The sequence below is a fragment of the Falco punctatus genome (assembly GCF_963210335.1).
Source record: "Falco punctatus genome assembly, chromosome: 6".
Lineage (NCBI taxonomy): Eukaryota > Metazoa > Chordata > Aves > Falconiformes > Falconidae > Falco > Falco punctatus.
The window spans coordinates 63,934,334-63,960,696 of record NC_137585.1 but is presented as its reverse complement, the minus strand read 5'-3'; the positions used below and the strand labels follow the sequence as shown (position 1 = coordinate 63,960,696).

The window sequence follows — 26,363 nt, the reverse complement described above, 5'->3', positions numbered from 1 at the left end:
GATTTTAACAATACCTAATGGAATTTGGATTAGCCAGTCGCCTTTCATGCCTTCCGCCACGAGCCCTCCCAGCACAGGCAGGCCAGGCAGAGACCCTCCGGGGGATTTCTCACCCAGCCTTCAATCGGCCCGGGTGAGCCCGGAGACCTCATGGGAAAGGAATGCAGGGAGTGAGTGGCGGGTGGCGGAGCCATAAAAACTCAGCTTAATTACGGTCTGGGTGGAGAGCTCTGCCTTGCCTGTCCCAGCTGCCTGCAGGTGGGACCAGGGGACAGAGGCAGAGCGATCCGGAGATGCGAGGGGTTCCCTGGGGATGGAGACAGGGTGGTAGGTCGGGATAGATTTTTTTCAGTGGCGATCTGGGAAGGGCAAACAAACAGAGGTGTCCAGAAAGCACACAAAGCGCATAGAACTTCGCTCTCCTAAGAATAAAATAAATCCACAGCTAAAGAAACCAAAATTAAGGCCACAAGGAAGAGTTACAGCACCGGTACCCAGAAGAGCCACCCATCATCTGCTTGGCAGTCTCACCAAAGCAGAGATGAATAAACTACCTAAAAGAGATTTCCTTTTTTTTTTTTTTTTTTTTTTTTAACTTCTCTAAATATTCCACATTCCTTAGGCTGGGGCTGCCCTCACACTCACTCCTTTTGTGCGACCTGCCTCCCCTGTTCCGCCTTTCAAAGCCCGGGCCATCTCCCATTGATTTCAGCTGCAAGCACCGATTCTGCGCTGGGGTACCAGGGGAGCTGTGCAACATACCCAGAGAAATATTTTTTTCCCTCTCTAACGGTCTCACATCCTCAACTAACCTATGGGTGCAAATCTTTTTTTGCACAAAATACCAACCACTTATTAGATAAAAGATAAAAAAAAAGGAGGGGGGCAGGAATAATACCTCCTTTCTTTCCTACCTGCCAGGGGACAAAGGATCTCAAGAGTGAAGCCAAGAGGATTCGGGGCCATTAAAGTAAGAGCACTCTGAGAGGATGGGACAACGCTGGGTACTGTGCACATCCCTTTGGCTTCGGACAGCCAAGTCCACCCCAGTGCTGGTGCTGCACTGGCACACACACACCACCTCCAAAGGGTGCTGCTGGAGTTAAACACCTGTATTTGAGGAATCTCCCCCCAGTTCGGGTTGCTGCCAAAGCAAAGATCCAGGTTCCCCTTAGACCATGAAAAAGCATCTTTTTACAGACCTGGGAAGCACCTCCCAAGACACCAGGGCATGGGGCGTGCAACTTTTTATCAGGAACCTGAGCCCAAACCCAGCTAAATCACAAAAGCCTCCAGGAAACCTTGCATCAGGGATGAAACAGAAACCAGTGTTTTGCTCCCAGTGCTTCACAAAGCCCTAATTCATCATTTCTCTTCACCACCTGCTGGAAAGCCATCAGGGATTTCAATGCATATTCATTACTCGTTATTGACATCTATCCAGGTAAGTCAAGGTCAGGGATGACTTTCAAAAGGCTCGATCAGGATATTTAGAAGCAGCTCGTCACTTGTGCCTTCTGTCTGCTACAAAGGCAGTGCTGATGCGCTCTCATGCTTCACCAGAGTGGGTTAAGGAAGACAAAAAAGGGGAAGGAAATGTGCTTCTATAAAAGGTTAGCTAAAATAGCCACCTTCCCACTTCAGGCATTTTTAGTCTCCTTGTAAGAAGTGTTCCCCCACACCTCCCACAAGCCCACGCCGTATGTTCTACGTTAAATTCCCCTTTTCCACCTTCTTCCCTCTGCAACTCCTCAACACCTTCAGGGATGCAGCAAGAACATGTTTCTGCGCTGCATACTGCCCGCACACACACGCATGTGGAACTGCTATCCCCCTACTGACGTGTGAGCTGGGGCTTTTTTGCATGCACACCACAGACGTATTTTCACATGCCCTCATCTGCCGAGCCGGAGTGATGGGAAGAGGAAGGCAGTGGCAGCCCCCTTCCTCCTTGAGCATCCCCCAGCTGAGCCCCCTCCCCTCGCCTGGCTCTGCCCATCCAGCTGCCTGCGACGACTTGACTTTCCCAGCCCCTACGTGAGAGACGTGCAGCTTGACAGCAATTTAATGGATCGCCATCAAAAGGCCAGATGAAGGCATCACTTCGCATCCATTCGAGCCTTCCACTGACAAGGAAGTGAACAATCGGACTAATTATTTCACTCGCAGGCAGCGGCCAAGGCAGGAGCTTTCTGACGATGCTCCCACTCCCTCCCTCCCATTGGCTTCACATTTCTGGTATACCTCCTCTCCCACCTGGCTGTGTGGCACTGCTGCTGCCAAGGAATTAAAAGCACTTTGAGTTAAAATAGCCACCTTGAGTTTAAAAAAAAAAAACAACACAAAACACAACCAAACTAAAAAGCCCAATAACGCTCTTCCCACAGAGCGTAACTAATGGTACCCAGCGTGGCTTATTCCCACTTTGGGATAAAATAAAAATAATCACAAGGCCACACCATGGCATTAACAAGCCCCTCAATGTCTTAATATATTAAGGTATGTTAGTGTTCTCCTCTGCCAAGAGGGAATTCTCTGAGAAACCAGGTGAATAAGTGGCAAAAACCCCAGGGAGGCTCCGCACTCACAAGGGATTTCTTTCAGAGGTGTCAGCCCTCGAGAAAAACCAAACCAAACGAATCCAGCTGCAAAGCATTAAGCCAAGAGACATTTTCCCCAGCTAAAAGCAAAGCCCTGTGGCAGCCCAGATGTGCAGCCTGTTGCTGAAAGCCATTTCCTCGGCAGCTCCCACTGCACAGGCGGCATGTGCCACCCTCCACTGCAGGGCTTGGCCATCCCTCGCCACACGCCTGACCCATAGCCAGGGGGCTAAGACATGGCAAATCCATCGGATTTATTTTTTATTATTATCGGTTTTTAAAAGGGGGGGGGGCTTTCCAGCCAAGGGAAACCAATGTCCGAAGCCCCTTTACAAACGCCTGCTGAAGAAAAAGCACTGGAAAGCCTGATTCAGCCAACCGCCCGGGCCACTTCCATCCTTTGCCAGGCTGGGAAGTGCCACCGCCTGCATCCCGGCCCCCCCGCAGCCCCGGATCGGCCCATTCCTGCGACGTTTATTTAGTGACACGCAGTTGCACAACCGGCAGCTGTCAGTTCAGCTGTCGGGTGAGTTAAAAGAGCTGTCTCTCGAGCTTTGCTATTGTATTATATGATTCATGATTTGTTTTATAGTAACATCAGGATGACCCAAGCGTTTGCTGCCTTTTTTTTTTTTTTTTAAACGCAGGGGTTGGTTTACAACACTCAAGATGCTTTCTGAGCTTCTGAAAAAAGAGAAATCACTGCAGAAGTTTCAGCATTAATTTCTGCCCCCTCACCCCCTCCACCTGCCTCCTATCTCATCTCACACACAGCACAGGGTCAAGCGGTAAAGTGCGTACGGCTGGGGGCTTTTTTCTAAATCCATCGCCCTAATCCTGCCCCTCCCCCCAAAAAAAATTATTATATCATTGATAAATCTCAAGTTAGCAACCTGCTCCCTTTCCCTTTCAATCCCAGGGCTGGAGGCCACGGCGTGGGGGGGGTGTCGGGGGTGGAAATTGGGCCACGCGTGCCTCGGCACCTCCCCGCCCCCCCGGGGGGGCGCTGCCACGTGCTGGCTGCACCTTCCCCGGCGCTGGAAGTGACTCACGGGATGGCAGCGGGTGGGATGCGCCCAGGGTGATGCTGGAGGAGGCGGGGGAAGGGGGGGCGGGATGCTGCATGGATATTATGGGAAAGGGGGGGGGGTGGGGGGGCGTTGCAAAGCCTCCCCCCCGGGGGTACGCTGGAGGAGGGGGGCTGCTCCCCACCCCAGCCGCGAGGATGCGGCGGTGCCCGTACTCACAGCGGCGGGGCAGCGCCGGGCGGTTGTCACTGGGAAGCCAGATCTTCTGGATGCGGCTTTGCGTCAGCTCCATGGGCATTTTTAAAAGAAAGGTCTTTTTGCGCTCCGCGTCCACCTTGATGCGTTTGCGGGGGGGAAAGGAGGGAGAAGAAAAAGAGGAAGGAGGGGGAAAAAGAATAATAATAAAAAAGAAAAAGGCTTTTTGTTGCGGTCGCTGCTTTTGGAGGTGGTTTGAGCAAGCGGCTGCGGCGCTTGCGGATGCTTCTCGGAGCCTCGTTAAGGCTTTACGGCGGCGGAGGGGGGAGGTGGGGGAAGAGGAGGAACGGGGCTTCAGGGCACAAAGCCGGCAGGGACGGCACCCACGCTGCCGCTGCGTGCGTAGAGGGAGCGAGCACGAGCCCCGCCGCTAATTTCGCTATCAATCTGAACGCCCCCCCAAAAAAAAAAAAATTAAAAAAAATTAATTTCCTTTTGATTTCGCAAAAATAAAAAGGAGGAAAATCTCCCGGCAGGGAAAGGAAGGGCTGGGCTGCCCGGCTGCTGCAGGGAGTCAGCCAGTGCTGCTGCCGTGGCCGCGCTGAGGCGGCGGTGGCGGCGGCGCCTATTTCTAGCCCGGCAGGGCCGGCGGGGCCGCGGCTCCCGCCCCCGGGGCGGGGGGGCGGGGGGCGGCCGCTGCGCCGCCGCGGAAGGGGGGGGGAGGGGGGGCGCGGCTCGGCTGCCGCCTGCCGCCCGCCCCCCGCACTGCAGCGGGGACAAAGGCGGCGCCGCTGCGCCCGCAGCCTTTGTTCTCCTGGTGGGGGGGCGGGGGGGACACGGGCCCTCACGCGGCTGCGGGGCTGCGCCGGGGGAGGGCGGAGGGCGCATGCAGGCGGTGCCCACGGTTAAAAAAAAATAAATAATATACGGTTCAAGGCAATACGGTGGGATGGCGAGATGCAATGTAAAATAATGTAATGAAATAGAATAAAAGAAGGTCCGTAAACATTGTAAATAGTATTTATAAAAATGATAAATAAAAAGAATAAAATGAAATCAAATGCAAATGAAGTAATACACGAAATAAGCTACGACTGAAGTAAACCACCAAGTATAAGACGAATGAAGTATAATACGAATTAAGTAAAATACGAAGTAAAATAAAAATGCAGTAAAATGAAAAAGAATTAAAAGAAAATGTAAATTAAGAGGAAAAGAGGGAAAAAAAGAAAAAAATAAATAAGAAAGGAACTAAAAAGTCAACAACTACATCACATGAACGAAAGTAAAACGAAAAGGGAACCACAGATTACGACGTTCCCCCAAGCAACATCAAACGAAACGCGGCGGGACCCCCCCGCAGGCCGGGGGCTGCGCCGCGCGCCCCTTGCCCCCCCCGCCGGGGTCCGCAGGCGCCGCAGGGCCGGGGTCCGCGCCCCGCACGTCGCTCACGTCGCACATGGCCGAGCCCCCCCCGCGGGGATGCCCCGCCCGTGGCCGCCGCTCCGCCCCCGCCCGCGGCCGCTGCCCCGCCCCGCTCCGCCCCGCCCCGCCCCGCCCCGCCCCGCTCCGCGGCCGCGCAAAGGCGCGGCGGGCGCCAGCCTGTGTCTGTGACCCCCCCAGCCCCGCAAAGCGCCGCGCTTGGGGGGCGGGGGGCGGTGGCAGCGCTGGGCACGACCCCGGGGGGGAGGCTGCCCTCCCAACAGGCGCGATAATGACCGTTAGTAAATTTCATTATCTACCGTTTTTAGCGTTCATTAATTATTTTCGTGATTTCATCATTATTTCTTTCAGGGTTTCATTATTTCCCTATGATTTATTATTTTAATTATTTACTGCCGTTAAAAATATTTATTATTTTAATTATTTGTTTTTATTATTCCTTTTTGTTGATTATTTTTCTTATTTTTGTTATTTATTTTTCTTCTTTTATTTTAATTTTTATTATTATTAATATTTTATTCATATTTTCAAATTATTATTGTTTTTGTTATTATTAATAATAATTCATATTTTATTTATTTCCTTATTTATTTATTGATCCAGTGGAACCAGGTTGCTGCACGAAGGGGCCAAGGACATTGTCCAAAGGCCACCCAGCAAACCCCTGGGGAGATGCAGCACCCCAGATGTGCAGGTGCCCGCACCCAGCCCAGCCCCAGTGGCGGGGGGTCCCTGCTGGGCACCACGGGGGGCTGGGTGGCAGGGTGCTGAGCGGGGAATGGCATGCGGGGGCTGGGTGGCAGGGTGCTGAACAGGGAACGTGCCGCAGCGGGGACACACGGGGCTGTGCCATGGCTGGGAAGAGCCTTAGAGGTGGGAGCGTTTGCCTTGGTGTGGGTTAAGCAAGCAAATTTTGCTTGAAAATGTAAAGCTCGATAAGTAGCGTTTTAGGTGCTGCAAGTGTGCAATAACCTTTTTTTATTATGTAGGGTATTTTCCTCCTCGAGAAGCAAAGGCTTGTATTTTTATAACAGATCTAGAAAAAACATATTCTTGGCTACCTCCTTACATGGAGCCAAGATGGATGGAGTAAAAAAAAAAAAGCAAAATCCTTCCCTCTCCTACGCAGGAAAAAAGTATTCACAGGCAAAAAAAAAAAAAAATTTAAAAAATTAGCTACTCTGAGGGAGTTGGGAAAGATCCAGAGATTTGGGATGTGGGAAGGAAGATGGGGGAGACCAGCGAGCGTGTTGGCCAGCAAAGGTGGGGTTGGGGGTCACAGCCAGCAGTGCGCACTGGACCACTGCACAAAATCCATCCTCAGGAAAGGGCAGGAGGGGTTTTTTTCCCCCCAAATCGCAGACCTTTTCCCATGGAAAGCCACGAAAATTCAGTTCCCAGCTAAAATGCAAGAAGGAAGAATATTGACATGATGTTGCAGGACGAGAAGTTCGGGTATCCCCCCTTCCCCAGCGACTCCGCTCTCCTCTCCGTGGCTCCTCTCCCCTTTGATAACCATCCCCCAAATATCAAAAGGAGCCCGAAAGCGAAACCCCGCCTGAATTAAAATCACAGTCACTTCAAATTAGATCCACCTAGTAATTCTTGGCTTAAAAACTCCTAAATAACTGGAGCGGAAAGCTTCAACTCCTAAATAAATGGCCTGGTTTTCAAAGGCACGAGCACCCAGCTGCTCTGAGCGAGGTCAGCTGGAAGAAGCATCATTACTATTTATAAGGCACTTTCCCGGCGGGGAGAGGGTGGTGGGCAGGGCAGTACTAGGTGTGCCCAGAGGATTTATTTCCCCCCCCCCCCCCCTTATCCAGTCGTGCCGGGCAAAAGCGCGGCTCCCTATAAATAGAGCCTGGACCAGTAAATAAACTGTTGGTCGCAGCTGCTGCAAAAGCAGCCCATGGGGTGCTGAGTTCAGCGATTTTATTTTTTTTGGAGGGCTTGAGACACCCAGGGGGCCAAACGCTGTTAGTAAGAGGTGCGTCAGCTCGCCAAGAGCCACCACAGGCCGTGGGACAGCCAGCGATGTGGTCCCACATCCTCGGCTTCGCCAGTGGTGAAAGTTGTGGAGAGAGGAATAAATCAGGCAGCGTGTGCTGGAGATGCTGCCTCACCTACCCCATCGCAGTATCCTGCAGAGATTTAATGAATGTAAAGGGACGGGGGTATAAGTGTCATGCCAAGGGCTCAAAATCTGAAGGTCCTGGCAGTAGGTGGTGAAAAAAATGACCTTGAGCATCTGTGGGATGGAGCCAGCAGGTCCAGGAAGCCGGCAGGGCAGCACAAAGGAGGCGAGTCTGGCAGAAAAGAGTGAAGAATCCTGTTCCTGGGAGAACGGGACACCCGTCTCTTACAGGGCTTACAGGCTGCGACCTTCTCTGAAACACGAAAAATCCATCCCCCTCAGTTCCCTTGTTTGTTCCCCTGCTGCTCAAACACCAAACGGACCCAACAACCCACCCTGAGTGGTAGAATTAGGCTCTGCTTGCATCCCAGACTGGACTAAATTCCATATCCTGGACTACAGTCCATATCCTGGACTACAGTCCATATCCTGGACTAAATTCCCCATCCCCTTTGGCAGAACCTACCAGTACCAAGGGGCCACCAGCCAGCCTCCCCAGCACCCTTCCCTCGGCATCAAAATGCAGGCAACGGCAGCGATCGCTCCAGAGAGCCCCAACTCTGACTAAGCCATGATTCATCCTCCTTGCTTTTCTTTTTCTTTATTTTTTTTTCCCCTCTCTAAAGGAAACTTGGAGGGAAAAGACAAGTCACACACATGCCTACATCCAGTGCAACACGGAGCATCTCCTCAGGATGTGGCATGGAGGGGACAGGAGGCATGATGCCCAGTGGGCTCTGCACGGTGCGGTCCAGCCCTGCACACACCAGCTCCTTGCATGGTTAAAATTTGGAGATGGTGGCTGGGAGCTGTGCATGCATCACTGTATAGATGCAGCCATACGTGTGCTCGGGTCAAGCTGCCCCGCCACAATTTCAATCACAGCCTCAGTTTGCCAGCCCGGGACATGGGCACAGATAGTTCTCCCTTACCCTGGGAGGGAGGTTGCAAAAGTCAGGCAGCAGCTGCCCAAATTCTTGTTAGTGCATTAACAACACCCTCTTGCAACAGAGAAAGTAATTCTGCTGGGCTGACTGAGGGGTGTTTATACCCTTAGTTAAAAAACAAAAGACCAACAACCCCAAACTACTATACTTTGCACTTCCAAAAAAAAAATAATCAGTGGGCTCCTGGGAGAAGCCATGAAAGTTGTCTGCTATGTATTAAGGGAATTGGGAGCTTTCAAAAAGGTCAGGGGGGAAACCAAGTGGCTGCCCTCTCCTCTCACCGCTGGGTGCTGAGCTGTTTTCCCTGCGGATGGCACTTTCCCTGGAGGCACTCGAAGTTTGCAAAAGCTGCTGAGGGTCAGGGTCCTGGTGGGGAGGGTTTTGCAAAGGCTGATAAAAAATGTTTGGGTTTGGAGAGGCAGCTGGAGTTCACGGTCCTTTGTGTCTGCACACAATCGTCTCCCTTCCCCTCGCCCCTCACAGGTATTTCAGTTACAAGAATAAATCAATCAGCAAAGTGTGAACTGTACCTACATCATCGGGATATCACCGCTCCCTCTCCTTATCTCACCCTCTCCCTCATCCTGCCAAGCCCTGCTGCCCAGGGGACTGCAACAAGCTCCTGCAAACCATCGGGATGGTTCTGCCATGGAAAAGAGCTTTTTCTCTTCTCTCCTTTTAACGAGATGTTTTTTCCTTCCTTATTTCTTGACTTTCACACACACACACCCGCCCTTGCAATCTCACACTCCTTTTCCTCCTCAACAGTACCAAACCTACAGCATCAACCCCACTGCTGGCCAAAGAGGAACAGAAATCGGGCAAAACCATTTCTTCCCAGTATTATTGCAAGGCAGGGTTTCCCGCAGCGATGATGGGATGCTGCTCAGCACGGCACTTGCAGCCCCCTACCCTGAAACCAGAGGAGAGCTCCCGATTGACATCTCTCCGGTCTGCAGCTGGGAGAGCTGGTCGCTGCCTGGGATGCAGGATGGGGGCAAGGCAGGGAACACCGTGTGCTCAGGGCTGCCCTTAAGCTGTGCCTTGCTTCACCCATCCGTGCAAACGCCCCTTCCCCCTGCCGGGGACAAGCCGTCCAGTTTTTGAGACTATTGCACTCCCTAACTGGACTTGATGTGCTCACAAAACGTCTTCCTTCCCCATCTGCAAGCAACACAGCGAGCTGCTAACAGCAGCTGAACGCTGAAATACCAGCAGAGCAAGCGCTCGGGGCTGCCACCCGCATGCCTTGGGTGCAGCTTTCCTTAAAACCAGCTGCAAGCCAGAGAAGGGGAAAACTCAAAGGGGTTCAGCTGCCGATGCTGAGGAACAAGTGCTTAGCCTGAGAGGGGGAAATCCCCGCCGAGGCACAGGGCATTGCTCAGCCCCGGTTAAACATCGCACAGGGAGCTGAGCTTGCATTTCTTGGCAGCCAAGAGGCAGGAAAAGCCACACAGGGTTGCAGAAATGCACGGGGCCACTGTTCCCAACGCTCGAGCAACAAGCCGCAAAAATCAGCTCTTGTGCACATGACCTGGCTTGCAACGACGGGTGATACCCAGGCAGTAAAAAAAACCAACATCATCTCACTGGCCAGTGGCAAAAAAGGGGTTCCCTATAGTTTTCTTTAAGTATTCAAGAGATTCAGGCTTGGGGACCTGCTTGCTCCTGCTCAGCCCTCTGCTCTGAGCTCCCCTGGGTGCTGGCACCATCACACTTGATGCAACGCAGAAACTCTTTCAGGGATGCTAAATTCTGCCTGAAGTCAGCCCTCTGTCATGCTACACCATCAGCTTTGCTAAAAGGGATTTATTTTCTTCAGTTCCTTTTCATTTAGGAGCCCTTCAAGCAGGAGGACGAGGGTCCAAACCTAGATTCTTCTGAGCTGTCTGATTAGTGCCCTAACTTTGAGGTTTGGCTATAATCGGATGAGTTGAAGCTGGATGGGAAAGGAGACAGGAGAGTTGCAAACACATTGCCTGGCTGTGACAGATTTGAGGAAGAAGGAAGGGTAAGAGCCTGGATTTCATCTCGATTCCCCAGATCAGAAGCAAAATCACTCAAGGATCCCTCCATTGTCCCCAGAGAGAGGTGGGTGCTCCCAGCTCTGCTCAGGTCTTGGAGGGTCCCTGGGAAGACCCAGTAAAGTTCAAGGAACCAGATGGGTGTCCGTAGTCAGGCCTGATGATCCCAAAGGAGTGTCCCAGACCAATGTTCTAATTTAAAATCCCAGGAAAGGAGTTTCATCTGTAATTTTTGAGAATTACATCCTGTCATTCTCAAAAAAAAAAAAATTTGGAAAAAACGTTCTGAACCTGCAACACCCATTGGAGCAGGGCTGTTTCTCAAGGCTGGCAGGTCTGCTCAGAAATAGGTCCAGGAGGATTGAGCAATGTCCTGTGAAAGTTCCTGACCTTACAAGACTAGTGCAAAACAAAACTCGCCCCATAAATGGGCTAAATCATAAAGATAATTGACTCCACGGGTTGTGGAGAGAAATATAGGTTTTTAAAAGTGGTTTGAGGGGAATGAGACGGCAAGGGGTTGGGGATATTCCAGTCTCAGGAACTGGATACTGATCCTCCTTGAAATGAAATCTGGCTGCAAAAATTCAGGCTTGGTCCCAACAGAAAGGATCGAAGGCTACGGATCAGCCAGAGTGCCAAAATTCAGGTTTTGGCACTGTCAGTGATGCTGGGAAGTCAACATCCACATGAGCCTGACCCTGGGATGTGCCTCCTACTCGCAGGTAGTATTAGTTACATCAGAGGAACACCTCCCCGCTTGCCCTGTGATTTTAGGGTGTGAAATTCCCCACTGAAAGTCGTGGCATTGATTTAGGCTGTAAATCCCCAAGGTGTTAAACTTGACTTTAGGTTACCTCGTCCCAATGCCACAACCATTTGTGACAAGGCACCGATCCAGCACAAAAGCCCTGTCGGTTTGGAAGATGAGTGTTTTTATGGGGTTACTGTGTCCCAGCTGCCAGATCAGATATTACCTGCCCTGCTGCTGCCAGCGTAAACCTGGCATATGTTACCATAGTGCCTTCTCCGGGTAAATCAGCAGGAATGCAGCCGTGTGCTCACACCTGATCCAGATATAATTTAGGACTGTTGGGGCTTAAGCCCAGCCGGTAGCTCAGCCCCACGCAGCTGCTCGCTCCCTCCAGTGGGATGGGGGAGAGAATCAGGAGGGTAAAAGTGAGAAAACTCGTGGGTTGAGATGAAGACAGTTTAATAGGCAAAGCACAAGCCACACACACAAGCAAAGCAAAGCAAGGAATTCATTCACCACTTCCCATGGGCAGGCAGGTGCTCAGCCATCCCCAGGAGAGCAGGGCTCCATCACGGATGGTGGTGACTTGGGAAGACAAACGCCATCACTCCAAACACGCATACCCCCTTCCTTCTTCTTTCCCCAGCTTTACCTGCTGAGCATCATCCTTAGGGTATCCCTTGGATCCCTTGGATCAGCTGGGGTCAGCTGTCCTGGCTGTCCCCTCCCAGCTCCTTGTGCCCCCCGCAGCCTACTCGCTGGTGGTGGGAGGTGACTGGCAAAGTCCTGTACTCTGTGTCAGCACTGCTCAGCAATAAGAAAAAAATCCCTGTTTCCAGCACAAACCCAAAACGCAGCCCCAGATGAACTACTAAGAAAAAATTAACTCTGCCCCGGCCAAAACCAGCACAGCACTGCAAAGTGCTGCAGCAATTTGGAGATCCTGTGGGAAGCAGTTAACATCCCAGCCCTCCCCTAAGCACAGATTGTTATAGGAACTATTTCCATGGTGGTGCTCAACGGTTGAAGTCGTTTGTGTTCATGAAGAGCTTAATTCCCAGCCCAGCCATGCGTTTGGGATGCAGCTCCCCAGGTCTCCTGCCTGTGGGGCTGCAGCGATGGATGTGAAACCCCCTAGGGATGAGCCCATTCAACCCATTGCAGGTGGGAGATGGTCACCCTCCGGAAATCACAGCCTGTCATTATCCCATGGACTTTGCTATTGAACTATGTCCTAACGTCTTATTAACACCCACCTTTCATTAAGAGCCTGGATCGTTATCTCAGCATTGCTGGTTATTAGATCAAACAATGACAAAGGCTGTGGCCTTTCATTCTGGGGCTGACTCACCTCCTGATGTAACAAGCCCAGGCCAGTGGCAACCTCAGCATCACCATGGTGACCAAGAGGCTTCTGAAGAGATGCAGGCAATGATGTCATGAAGCCAGAGACCCGGGAGATGCTGGGCAATCTCTTCAAAGTAATGCAAAAAGCTACAACGTAAAGCTCTTGGGAAGGAACTGTGGTGCTTTCTGTGCCTGCTGACCAAGGAGGAGGTGCCTGTAGGCAGCGGCATGCACCTGGTTAATCACAGCCTAGGAAAAAGGGTAGGTTTTAATCCCTGCTGTCCACCTCTGCTAATATCACTTTGGGTCCCAATACAGGGACTTTTGATCATGGGGTAATAAAGCATTGTCCTACGAAGCAGCATCCCAGGATGATCTGCAATGCCTTGGAGGCTCAGATGGAAACATTCTTGGAGGGATGCTGCACAGGGAGGAGGCATTGCAGCCCTGCTCGGCTCCTGCTGTGTCTGCCTCCATCCACAGCGAAGCTGTGGGTCCTATTTGGGAAGGATTTATGTCATTTTGGGTGTCTACAAGGGACTCATCACCTTTGATCATTTCTACCATCTGTGGAGAAAAATGGGCACTCCCAGAGCAATTCACTTGCCCTGCTGTGGCTATTGAGTGTAAATCCTGGAGGTGTTTGTAACCTGTGAGTACAGAGGGACCCCTTAGTGCAGTCTCTGTCCAAAGCCACCCAACACACATCTCGGTGCGCTCCAGCATGAGGTGACCCAAAACACAATTCCTTGTTCAATCCGGAGAACCCATGGTGGGGAGGAAGAGTAAAGATTTGATGAGGAGATGCATTTCGAAACCACGTACGTGCTGCGGATCCTTCCACCCACTCCCTTGTGAACACGTCTGCCATATCAACAACCTGCTCGTCCCTGCTTCCTCGCAGAGCTGGGGTCATACAGGCAATGGCAGGTGATGGTTGCCCAACAGTGTCCTACGCGCCTCAACTCTGGCCAAGAAGAACCACTTTTGGGACCATCCACCGCTCCTCAGGTTGAGCTGTTCCCTGGATCAGCCCCTCCAGGGGTTCACCTCTCCATTCAGCTGTTGGAAACCAGGCACCAAGAGGTAAGGTCTAAGTGTCCCACTTCTCCACACTGTTGCCATGTGCTTTTAAACCTGAGACCTGCAGGGACTGTTGTCTGTGAAAGACAACTAAGGGAGAAAGGATATGGCCAATACACTGACATTTGGAATAGTAAGGTCCTGTCTGAGTTTCCTTATCTTTTGCTGGAGCTCTCCACAGTCAAAGCCTCCCTCAGGTAACCTTTCAGGTCTCCGATTTTCTAACAGCTCCCCTAACCAATTTTTGGAGCCAAATCACTGGAATCAGATTGCCGGAATGCAGAAGCTAAATTTCCTTATCCTTAGATTTTTTTCTGCTTGTAGGGCAAAGATTTTCATTTATCTAATTCCTAGCAGTTGTTTTCAATTCGTGCATTTCAATTAATCTTTTCCACACCATGGAAACCTGGCTGGAAAAAAAAAAGTCTGAAATTGTCCAAAAATATCTACAGAATTTGTTTCTTCTTTCCCCAATATTTTCCAATCAGACATAAAAATATTAATGGGAAATTTCTCTGGAATTTTGGGACAAGCTGAAACAATATGAGGAGCTTGCTGCCAACATATTTTCTCAAATGCATTTAATTTTTCCGACCCGCAATGACAAGCTGTTAACAGTTCCTTGGAAAAAAAAAGAGAGAAAAAAAAAAAAGAAAATTCAGCTGAATGTTTAGGTTTTTGCCCTGGACTTGAACATACAGTAGCAAACCAGCGTATGGGTACCTGGCAGGTAGGGATCATGAGGGAAGATGCTGTGCTTCGTAGCACGAGGGAGTGCTCCAAACCAGCTGCTGTCACTCCAGCTGAGAGCCAGCACTGTAAGGTCATGGCACAGGTGGAAGCACATGTTGGCCATTGACCATGAGTTGTCCCCACCGAATATGATGGAGACGGAGGAAAACCACTTTTGTTGTGTCTGCTTCAGTATTTCTGGCAACTCCACTCATCAGGGAATCACAGCACAAACTCTTTGCCCCAAATAGGGTTAACGCTTTTCTTCTCACTCCTGAAAAAGCGAACAGATGACTCCAGGAGACAAGGGCTCACCCCACGTGTTCATCCCCACTGCGCCCACATGCCCCTCTGCACCGTGCTGTGGGTCCATGCCTCTCCCTGCTTGCACCTCCACGGGCTGAGGCTGCAGAGGCCAGGTCGGAGCCAGGGGTCACATTTCCCACCCGGCTGTTTACCCAGCGCTCAGGCTGAATTAAAACAACTGTTGGAGTGGCCTGAGTCAGTAAGAAATCTGACAGCCACCCGACTCCCGGGCGGGCTCTCCTGCCAACTTCCCAATAAAGAAAGAGAGCCAGACAGGGGCTCAAGGGATGACCTTCCTTCGCTTCACGTTGTGTGTTTATCACCCAGCTTGGATAGTCCCAGGCACCTATGTGATGGGCACCTTGTTCCCAGTGCTGGGTGAAGGTGTTTGTGATGCCTCATGGTTCAGGTGGGTGGTTGGGTCTCCTTACCTGTGCCTTGAGCCAACGGGAGCTCAGTCTCGGGGTGCTGAGACCCACAGAGCTTTGCACGGGCAGAATCCAGAGCATTTCCCAAACCTGCCAGCTAGGCAAAAGCAGAGTTTTTCTGCAGTTGTGGCTAATGGGGATCCCACTAGTGTGGGTTTGGGGTGAAGGCAAGGCTGGTCAGAGGGTCACGGTAGCTGCAGCCCTCCATATCTGCAGGACATATTTTAAGCATGGATGCATTGCATGTCCCCTCACTGTCCTGCCTTAAACACAGGTGCTCATTCCAGAGCTGACCAGCTAAATAACCTTGAAAACCCATCTCATGCAGAGTCCGATCCAGCCCTCCACGCCTGGACAAGCACACGTGCAGGAGCACACGCAACCACCTCAATCCCTGGCAGCCCCATGCCACTGTTGCCTTCAGATGCTACTCAAAAATCTGGTCCTTTCACATTCAGACAGAGTCAGTCATTGATGAAAGGGGGTGAGTAAGACTCATCCTATGTTACCTTGTCTCGTCTTGTTTGCAGCTGGGCCGTTAGCCGCCAGGGCCACACAACCCTGTCGCTGCAAGCACGGCATGGCAGGACGTCCAAAGCCAAGCCAGAAAAGGCAACCTCAGGTTTTTCAAACTTTGGACTGTTAAAGCAACACCCGAAAAAGACCCCCTTCCTACCCTCATGTCCTCCACTGAGAAGCTGCCCAAACTGCTGCCATTGCAACAGCCATAAACCATTTAATAATTTATTAAGATGCTCTCCTATTCATGGCACAACATGTTTGACTTGGGTTAGTTTCTGAACAGCTCAGCTGCACACAGAATTCATGAAGATAAAAAAATGGAGAGGGCAAACACAGCAGCAACCAGGGGCGATTTGATGTTTAAAAGAACTGAAGGCTTTGCTGGTTGTGTTCCCCCATGCACATGTACTTCACAGCTGGTAGGAGGTGAAAAGCCATTCCCTGCCTTTGGCAAATCAACCTTGGAGAAACAAACAAACACAAAAGTCACTGCTGGCAGGTGCCTCTTCTGTCTCGACTTGTCCTGCTTGGGATGGTTCAACAATATGGAGATTTCAGTGGTGAAGCCATTTCTGAGTCCCTCTTCCCACCCCAAAACCTCATGCTCAGCTGTGAATGGGATCCAGTCCTCCAGCTGAGAAACAGACCCAGGCTGCGGAAAAAAAAACAACAAACAAAAACCACAACTTTTTTTCCCCCTTTTTTATTTTAAATTTTTGCAAAGGGAGTGTTGTTTCACAAGCACAGATCCATCCCTGGAGCACTAGTGTTGATACAAAGCAGGGCAGCATCCCATGGTGCTGGGGGTGGAGGTGCTTCATCAGGCTGCCCAAGCCCAAATCACAGCCTCAGATGCCTCCTCCTGTTCCTGTTAGAAATGCCTTGCTAATAAGAAGGATTTCTGAAAAAATAAAAAAAAACAAGGAAAAAATCCAAATTTCTGCGCCAGGCATGCTGGAGTCTCCTATTGGCAGCAAGGTGGGATGCTTGCCTGGGTCATAGATGGGATGAAGGGACAAGTTTCCTCCAAATAAATTTATATTAGTGACTAAGGAGCCTTTATTCTCCACTCGTGCAGGATAACCTGGTAGTGTCTGTTTGCATATTTAGGGGCAGAATAGTTCAGTCTCCCAGGCACAGAAACCAGCACCACAGCTCTGCCACTCACTCAGTCCTTGCCTTCAGGCCCATGAGCAGAACACACGCAGTGCAACCCATCCTCCTGCTTATCCCTCAGCAGAAGCAGCGGGAGCATCCTGGCTCCAGAGAAGCCAAAACTGGAAAGTCACATCCCTCCTTGAGGCATGTGGCCAGATCTGCGTGCAGGAGGCAAGACTCCCAATTTTTCTCCCAGTACCGCTGGGAGAAAAACACCTCCAGTCCCTGCACGTTATCTCTGCTGTTTACCAGGCTCAGCTGTTCTCCAGGTTTCCTGGAAATTACCAGAAAGCCCAGCAGCCCCCCAGCATTAGCAATAGCTTGCTCATGCCCCTTTCGCATGTCTCCGGAGGAGGCTGCAGCTGCTGGGAGGGAGGGTGGCGGTGCTGGGTGACGGCGCTGGGTGACAGCGAGGTCAGGAGAGCAGAGCCCAGCATCGTTCCCTCCCTGTGTGCATGTGAACGGGGCATGCACAGCCTGTGCGGCTTCCCGGGGTTGGCACGTGCTCCGGCAACCCCACGTCCCCGCTGTCATGGGCTCCCGCCAGCGGCTGGGTGCCAGCACGCCATGCACGGCCAAAAAAATCATAAATAAATGGGTAAACAAGTTCACCTTGCTGCCCTGCAAAAGGCTCTCCCTGCGTCAGGCTGGGCAAACAAGCTGCAGAGCTGACAGCCGAGGCGTCAGAGAGGGGAATAAATCAGGATGGCTGAAGGGTTGCAGCCATCTAACACCAGCCCAGCCGTGTCCCTGCCAAGACGTCGGCTGCCGGCCCCATCAGGAGAGCCCGAAGTGGGGCTGGGGCTGCGCAAGAATGTGGCAGCACCTACTTTTCCCAGTTCATTTACCATCACCCCTTCCCCAGCCCCCAAGCAGCATCCTTTCTCCCCAAGCCATTTCACAGGGAGACATTTCTCTGCCTCAGCCTCCCCACCCTGTCCTCAAATAACCTATTCCAGGACTGCGCAAAGCTTTGCCCTATTTCCAAGCCAAATCTCTGCAGGTGGGGCTTTAACACCCTGCTCCTACCCACACGGGTTGATTTTGAAGCTCTGGACCAGCGACACACCAAAACGTACCAGCATGGGGGACAGGCTACAAGATGCTCCAGCATAGCCAGGTTTGATGCAGAGTGGATAAAAGCAGCTAAAGCCACAATCGCCACTACCTCCAGCCTATCGCCGCACCCCCCCGTGCCTCAGTTTCCCCTGCTTCAAGCGATAAGGCTGGAAACCATCCAATGAGGGCTGAAGAACTGGGGAGAGAGGGAATAACAAAGTCTCAGCAGCCAACTATGAACAATCAACATGATGCCCCTGGAGAAAAAGAAGTAATGGAAAACCAAAAAAAAAGCCCAATTCCAGGGTGTTTTAGCAGGAGGTTAGGTTTTCTAGTTCCTCATCACCAGGGAAGGGCACATCTCACCCCACGCTCTGTGCTTTTGGGAAGAGGTTTAATCTAGGATGGGACGGCGTGGCCAGTACCAATGAGGTGTTTCAAACAAGATATTTGGCAGAGCACAAATGAGAGCAATTTTGTGCTCCAGGAAGGAGAAAACCAGGGTGGAAAAAGCTTTTAGTCTGAAAAAGGATGCTATGAAGAAAATAATGGCTTCCTTTATAGCAACGAATATTAGGGGAAGCCTAACACCTCTTGGGAGGGCAAGGAATCCCCCAGGGAAAAAACACAAGGGAAACCTAAAACCACTTGTGTGGGTTTGATCTTGACTCCCAGCTCAAGCTTGTCCCCCATCTTCCCATCTTCTTTTTTTTCAGCCTTAAAACGTGGTTATGCAGGGGAAGAACAAGCGGGGTGCCCTGCAAGACAGTCACGCCTGTGTCTGCGTGTGTGCACGCACGCACCAGGCAAACAGGGATCATGCCTTGCCGGCTGCTGGTTTTGAAATCCTCCCACGTCCCTCCATGAAAAACCCATGGTCATCTGATTTAAAGCCTTTGGAGTCATTTTATGCCAAGATGAATTTCTCCATCTTGAGGGTGTGTTAGGGAAGGGTTCAGCATGCCAGCCAGCCTGCCAGCACGGGCTTCTGATGGCAAAGGGAATGTCAGAGATGGTGGGGTGCCTGGTGGAGAAGTGGCCTGGGGGTTGTTGTTGGTGTGATCTGAGTGCTGGGGTGAAGCCCAAGCCCATGCTGAGCTTCCTAGGGAGAGGCTGGACCATTTTCCATGGGCCAAACCCAAGCCAAGCCCAGCCAGCTGGGCTTTTCCAATGTAACATGGCCACTGAACCTGGTCTTCAGCTGGTGGCATGGATAGAAAGCACTGGGGTCATGACGACGCCTGTTCACCAAGTAAATACAGTAGAGTTCTTTTCCATCCATGCAGGAGGGAGGCAGAACACCTGAGGGGGGGTGTTTCCAGCATCCCAGGTTGCTTGGTGGGTTGCTGGCCCTGGGAAGGCAGGTTACAGGCATGCCTGCCTGCTCCCAGGTTGAGATGAGGATATGCTATCAGCGACCGCATCTTTATGTGGTTTCAATTCCCAGACTCAGGAAGTCTGAGAGGCAGTAACAACCCATATCTCCTCACTGGATGGTTTCTCTGGAGGGATCAGGGTGCAGAGCAGGTCCCAAAAGCCCCCACTGGACCTTAGCACTCCCCCATGGGGAGCTGCACACCCTTTACAAGCCTCTTACAACACTTTTGAGTCACGTGGCAGTTCCACCTCCAGCTGGTGGCATTGAGGGATGTCCCACCTACCCATCACAGCCTGGCATGTCCTCCCCGGCACTAATGCCACGAGGTGTGTTGGGCTTTGCCACTTGGTTGTGCACCACCCCATGAGCACCAACAGGAACACAACCACCAGGCACAGTGACTCCTCCTCACACCCATGAAAAGCTCTCCATGAGTGGTCATAAATGCTAAAGAAAGTGTAATGTCAAAGAGACAGTGGAAAGGTCACGCTCACCAAGTATTTTCTTGGAGCTGCAGGGAGCAGGGACGTGCTGGGACAGGTGTGATGTGGGGACAGACACCTGCTCCTTTGGGTCATTTACTCATGTTTCACTCCAGAGAGCAGTGAGGCGAAAGGGAATGAAACAAAACCAAAAGCCAGAAGGAAAAAACCCTGGCATGAAACGCTGACCAAGGGGCAAAGCAGGACACAAAGGGTTTTCCAGCCTTCCAGGAAAGGTCCTCACTGAAAATAAGGTGCTGGTTTGACTGAGGCACGAGCTGGTGAGCCAGGAGAGCTAGGGCCAGCTCTGCTGCGTGTTTCCTCGCTGCCCTTTGAGCAGGTGGCTGCGAGCAGACACGCACACTGTCACCGTCACCGGGACAGCCCCCGTGGGGAGCTGCAGCAGGCAGGACCCCTCCACCCTGCCCCAGCAGCTGCCAGCTCCCTGCTTGGCTTCTCCCTATCAGATGCGTCACTCATCAGTGCTTATAAATCCTCCTTGGCACTGGATAAAAAGTTTTCTGGGGCTGCCAAGGAATCACAACATCAAGGGGTGGTGGGGAACATGACCAGCAAACACACAGCATGTGGATTTGCAGGGCATTGCAGCAAGCCAGCAAGCATCCCAAAGTGACAAAATTATCCCTTTTAACACCAAAAAGCTGCAGAAAGGCAAATCTCTTCCCTTAGCTGTAATCGCTCTGTAAAAGCAGATTGTTTGCCATCAGAGGGTGTTATCATCTGACTATCTGCAGGACTTGTGATATCAAGGAAGCTTGATAAAAAAGGGAACACGCAGCAGAAATAACAACACTGGGATGTGACATGGTCTTGCCCTTTCCCTTCCTGCTGATGTGTGAAAGACACCTCTGCTTCTGCTAACAAGGGTGTCCTTGATCACAGTAAGCAGAAATGAAACCAGAAGACATCGTAACTTCTGCAAACAGAAAGCAAAAAGGCCTAATAAAGAGCAATATAGTTATAATGGTTGGGCTGTCTACCTGCTCCTCCCACCACGCAACTAGAAATTGCAGTCCTGGGTGGCAGAAATCACCTCCACCACGTCACCCCCACCAGGGCATTTCTTCTGTCAAAACAACCCCTGTTATCAGCCTCCCCGCTGTGTAACAACTGCTGTCACAGCTGAACAGGAGCTGCTCACAGGGGGTTGTTCTGATGGCTACTGGCAGAGAGGAGCCAGGGGAGCGTGGACAGCAGCAGGGCTTTGTGCAGGTTCACCAGGTGCTCTGCTGCACCCAGTGTCACCGACGTGGCAAACCTCCATGCAGACAAGCACCCCATGGTGGCTGGGATATGGTGGGACATCCAACACAACACATCTGCAGTGGGGTCAGTAGATGTGACACACAGTGAGGTTTCTGTAGAGCAGCTCAGCGCCTTACAAGCATCCCAAGGGCTGGATTTGGGCGTTGCTGTTATAGTCTCCAAGATCTCCGAAAAACTTGGTTGACGGTGAATCAGTCCTTATGGAGGTAGGTGTGATGTGGGGAAGAAGGACCCTGGGAAAATTAGGGATGGTTTTTCAAACCTGCTGCTCCCCTCTACATGGTGGGTGCTCAGCTCCTCCAGCCCTTTGCTAGCCCTGAGGCAGTATTCGTCTCAGCTGCATACTGCCACCGTGGAGCCAAGTGTCTGGCTCTCCTTGTGGTCAATAGCAATGGGAGAGGTTGCCACTGGGGCTGCTGAGCCCGTCCATCGTCAAAGCATCCTCCTCTGGGCCTGCCTGTACATTGCCTCCTGGGAGCACCTGGGCACCTGGCTTGCGCTGCACACCTCAGTGCAGAGGGCTAAGGAAGGTGAGAGTCACCTCATCCCACGTGACATATGCAAGAATGCCCACCAGATTGTTCTCAGCCTGGAAAGAGATGTTTAATCAAACTCATGTGTGCGGCAACCATGAGGCACCACTTGCTTTTCCACTCCCAGCCCAGAGAGGAAGGACAGACATCAGGTTTCAGCCACAGACCCCTCAGGAGCTCCCTGACCCTCGTGCTTGTGCTTTTTCCAGTGTCCCTCCTTTTGCCTCTGCAAGCTGTGGCGGCTCCTCCAGATGCTGCACAGGATCCCAGCACTGGTCCACCATGCCCATGGCTTTTCTAATCTCCACCTTGCTCTGAGTTCTTTTTGTTTATCCTGCAAAGACAGCATGCTCAGCACAGTTGGCCACAGCCGTCCGAGCTGTCTCTGCTTGGGGTTGTGCCGGTGTTGCAGAACTACAGCCAATGTCCATGTCAGCAGAGCTCCTTGGCAGGAACACAGCGTCCACCATCACCTCTCCAAACCACAGCCCACATCCACCCAGGCCCACCTCAGCCACCAGCATGATCCTCCTTGGCAGTCCCAGAGAGGACCATCAACAGACAGAATGAACACCAACCACTCCAGAATCTGCTCCTGCATCAAGCAGGGCCCCGACTCCTCTTTCTCTCCCAATTCAAGCCGTGCATCACCACGCAGGACCCTGTGCACACACCAGCCCAGCAGTAACTTGCCCTGGTGACCAGTAATCCAAACAGCACACAGCGCGTCCCCCGTCCACAGCTCGAAGCCAACCTATACCTTTATATATGCCCATGAATAATACATTAATGGTGTCATGCATCTTTTTTTTTCCGCTGGGAAGCACCTTGCACCACGCATCTGCCATGCCCTTGCCAACTTGCTAATTAATGGTTGTACCAGTAGCCTGGGAAGCCAGTTGCTCCCAGCATCATGCGTTTGATCTGTGCTCACTGGCTTCCAGGCTTATCTCCAGCTCCTTCCCAGCCAGCCACACCACTGGGATTTCATTTGTCCTTTGACAAATGACAAACGTCCCACTCGCTGGCAATATCCTGGCTGCTTATCACCTGCACGCTCCCAGGCCTCCTCGCGTCAGCTGCAGTAATTAAATAATTTTTCAGGCGGGGCGAAGGGCATTTTAGGTGAGAGCTCCCACCACCTCCTGCCAGCAGAGCTGCAGCCACAGACAGGGCTTTGCAGGGCAATGGCAGTGCTTGGGGATCAGGGCTTTCTCCAGCGCTCCCAGCTGATGCAGCGATGCTGGTAAGAAATTAATTCCTGCCCTCAGCTCATTCCTTCTAGCTGTCCTTGAGCATTCCTGCTAGAAATACCATTCTTTAACATCTGAAACTGCCAAATGCCCTTAAGGTCGGCTAAGTGGCAACTGTTGTACAGACATGAAGTGCAGATCCTGGGGCAATGCCACTGGTTACAGTGCCCAGAGAGAAAGGAGGCAGGACAGAGCCAAGGCAACGAGGATTTAGCACAGTCTTGCCCGGGAGACCCAGCAAGTGGTGCCAAAGCTGCAAGCAGTGAGAAACCAGCAGAGCTAGGGGTGGAGTTAACATTTTACTCTGCAGGATACTCTGTTTACACACTCAGGGGTGTGCAAAGACAGCTTAGGGCCTCCCAAACTCACACCTCAAAGTCTCCCTGTGCCTCAGGCTACCTGGGCTTTGCAGAGCAAAGCAGCCTTTAGGCAGAGCCTCCTCTTTGCACCCTGGATCTGGGTGGCAGTGAGCAAGCCCTGGGGGGAGAGGCTGTTCCCAAAAGGCTTCCACAGGAGAGGCTCAGCCTCCTTGCTGAGCTGGCTGGAGTTCCCCTTTTCCTCTGGAAGGACCAGGCATATATCCCGATTCCAGCCAGGCCGAGGACAAGGTCAAGCAAAATTCAGCAAGGATTTTTATGCACCAGGTTGAACTACAGGGAAAATGTCTTCATGCCTGACTCCCGCAAACTAAGGATGTGCATGGCTTGCTCTAGGCAGCTTTGGAAGGGCAGCCAGAAGACCGTGCTCTCCACAACCCTCCTGCCTGATGGTTTGTGGTTGCGCCCATCGGAAGCCCAGGCAGCCCAGCTGCAGCCACCGAGCAGTGGTCTAGGCAGGCCTGGTGACATGGGGTCCCATCAGCCCCATGCAATGCTCTCATACGGTGTTACAGACTGCAGCCAGGTCTTACAGACAGCCTCTGCAAGTATTGTCATGGCCAAACGCACGCAGGTTTGTTCTAGTCTGAGTCTTATGATCTCCATCTGCAAGAAGAAAGGGTCCTTGGGGGGTCTCCACCATGAGCTGAGCATGCACATGCACAAGCAAAGGGCAAAATCCATCCACACTGGCCTCTCTGTCACATCGGATTTTCCCAAGGTGGAGTTGCAAGTTGATGCAAGGAGCTGCTGGCAGCTGCTCTGGCATTTCAAGGTTGACCTCTAGAGGAAGTTTGTAGACAAGCTGTGGCTGCGAGGGTGACACAAAAGTTGCAGAACTGGATTGCCCATAGCGAGGTCCCAAGGACTGGCAGGTTAGCTGTGCCCCAAGTATCTAGTGGCGACCGCAAGCACAGTGCCCCAACAAATGTGTCCTCCCCAATTCAGGTGTGCTGGGCAGGACCACATGGAAATGCATCCTCATTACTGCAAACCCACTGTGTGTCCCCAGTGCTGGAGACCTGCCTGTCATTTCTATCACTGGGATCCCTGCTGAGGCTGCAGCAGAGCTACTTGAGCTGCCTTCCAGCATGGGAAGCTCCCCCTGGCTCTGTGTGCTCACCCCCAAGGGCTCAGTGCTTTTAGAGCCTGACACGTTCTCCTTTCCCCCAAAACACCCACCCCCCAGCATCACTCCTTCTGCTCTAAACAAATCCGCTTATCACCTAAAATTAAGTCAAGACCTGAAGTCTGCTGCACTGTCAAGATGCGAGGGTGTGAACCACATCATGCTTCACTGAACCTTAAAAGGCAACATAAATCTCCACGCCTGAGATCACGAGCTCTGTGAACATCACTGCGGGCAAACTGCCGCACACCCAAAACATCCTCCCCAGAGCAGGGAGAGGTGAAAAAAACAAATCAACCTCTCTCTCCCAAATTTTCATTCCCTCCCTGTTGCCCTTTCATGCCTTGCCAGCCTCAGTGTGTAACACTTCCACAGTGGTACCCTCTGGCCCTGCCCCAGTGCTGCCTGCCCCTGGCATGGCACCAGCTGCCCACTGGTCCAGGTCTGCTTTGGCAAAGCACCTGAGTTAGATGCTGAGCAGCATCTTCTCCCCATGTCCTTTCACATCCCAGCTTAACCCTGCCTCCCCTAGCTTTTGTGGTTCTTGGAGAAGACTTTTTCCCCTATGCTTCTCCTCCCAAAAGACCTGTGAGGAGAAGGAGCCACCATGAGCATCCTTGTTTGTGCCCCGCCATGCCTGCACTATGACACCCCCCTGGGATGAGGAGGAGGTGACATTAAGGGCCTCTGCTTTCCAGCAGCCCAGAGAGGATGGAAAACTCATCCATTACCCCTGTGCGGTAACACAGGAGCAGCCATCAGGGCTTTAGGTCTCATTGCTGGGTCCTCGCTGCCAAGCCAGGGGATGGCCAGGAGGGATTTCTGCCAGCTGCTGGGATGGAATTTTTGGGAAGAGATGGTTTGGGGTGCAGATCAGAGAGCACCATGGCATGAAAGAAGGTTGCCCAGGTGTGCTACCCCTCTCAAAAGCTGTTTCCCTGACGGGTCTCTCCTCCCAGGCTCCCAAAGACACAGGTCCTCCAGCTGAGCATCTCCCAAGGGCCACCACAGATGCAGGCAGGTTGCCAGTTCTCAGCCTGCATCTCCCCAAACAATCCCCAGCAGCACCCCCCCCAGCCAGAAACACCCCGCTCCCTTCCCACCCTCAGCCCTTGCACCACCCAGAGCCCCTTACCCACCCCCGAGCAGGGAGGGACGAAAAAACCCACAGCCAAGGGAAAGCGGAGGGGGGACAGCTGCCATTTACAGCTGCATTTCTCCGCTCCCCCTCTCCGTGTCATTCCAGCATGGGGGGTGCCCCCCATCCTCCCCCGACAGCCCAGCATGGGGGTGCCCCCCATCCTCCCCCGACAGCCAGCAGCGCAGCGAAGCCGGGCACAGCTCCCTCCTCCAGCCCTGCCGGGAGGCACCGCCCGGGGCACGGCCCCCAGCCTTGCGCTCCCGGGTGCCCCCCGCACCCCCAGGGTGCTGACCCCCCAGCGCCCCCCCCCATCCCCCCCATCCCCCCCCAGCCCCTACCTTTGCGGAACGGCATGGGGCGGGGGGGGCGGGGCTGCGCTGGGGCGCCGGGTGCCGCGGTGCCCGCTGCTTCCCCCTCACTTATATCTCTTGTGTTTCTTCTTTCTTTTCTGTTTTCTCCCTTCCTCCTCCTCCTCCTCCTTTTAGAAGGAAACGGACATATTTGGGCACAGCCCGGCAGAAACCCGCGTCATTCGGAGGCAGGCACTGCAGAAAGGAGGGAGTTCTTGCAATTTCGGAGGTTTTAACCCTTCGTTTCCCGGAGACAGCAGGGCTAGGAGGGAGGTGACAGGGACAGGACAAAGATGGGCGTAGGAAGGGGTGGAAGGCAGTGGGAACTGGTTGTTTGGTTTGGTTTGGTTTGTGGTGGGTTTTTTGGAATGGCTGTGGGTGGGATGATGGGGTTTTGGCCTCCCGCATCACTGCCGATCTTCCGAGCTCAGCAGAGCACCGATCCCATCTTCTTTGCGGTGGCACTGGGCCAAGCTGGGAAAACACAACTGCTTCCAGCACCAGGGAGCTAGAAACTCAGATCCCCCTGCTCAGCGTCTGCCCTTGCACGGGCTGGACCATCCAAGGCCAAGGCACCTGGAGGTTCAGATCCTGCTGTGCTAACCCCCATGCTGAGGATGCACACCTCCCTGTCTCCTGGGACCGCAGCAGGGACAGCCAGCATGGGGCT

At 52.5% G+C, this 26,363-nt stretch overlaps 1 protein-coding gene across 6 annotated transcripts in view; it reads right to left on the bottom strand.

Moving 5' to 3' along the window:
- PFKFB3 (6-phosphofructo-2-kinase/fructose-2,6-biphosphatase 3) overlaps positions 1–26,053 on the bottom strand; it is a gene marked incomplete at its 3' end in the record, with an annotated part of 43,505 nt that extends 17,452 nt beyond the window's left edge. For 3 of the 6 annotated variants that reach the window (XM_080394061.1, XM_080394064.1, XM_080394063.1), the window contains exon 1: positions 3,848–4,074. In XM_080394061.1, coding sequence (XP_080250187.1) covers positions 3,848–3,926 — 79 coding nt within the window. In that variant the 5' untranslated portion in view covers positions 3,927–4,074. Of the gene's footprint in view, positions 1–3,847; positions 4,246–25,681 lie in introns of those variants that run through there. The other 3 variants (XM_080394065.1, XM_080394066.1, XM_080394062.1) reach the window with 2 other exon arrangements.
- Between the last annotated feature and the right edge of the window lie 310 nt (positions 26,054–26,363).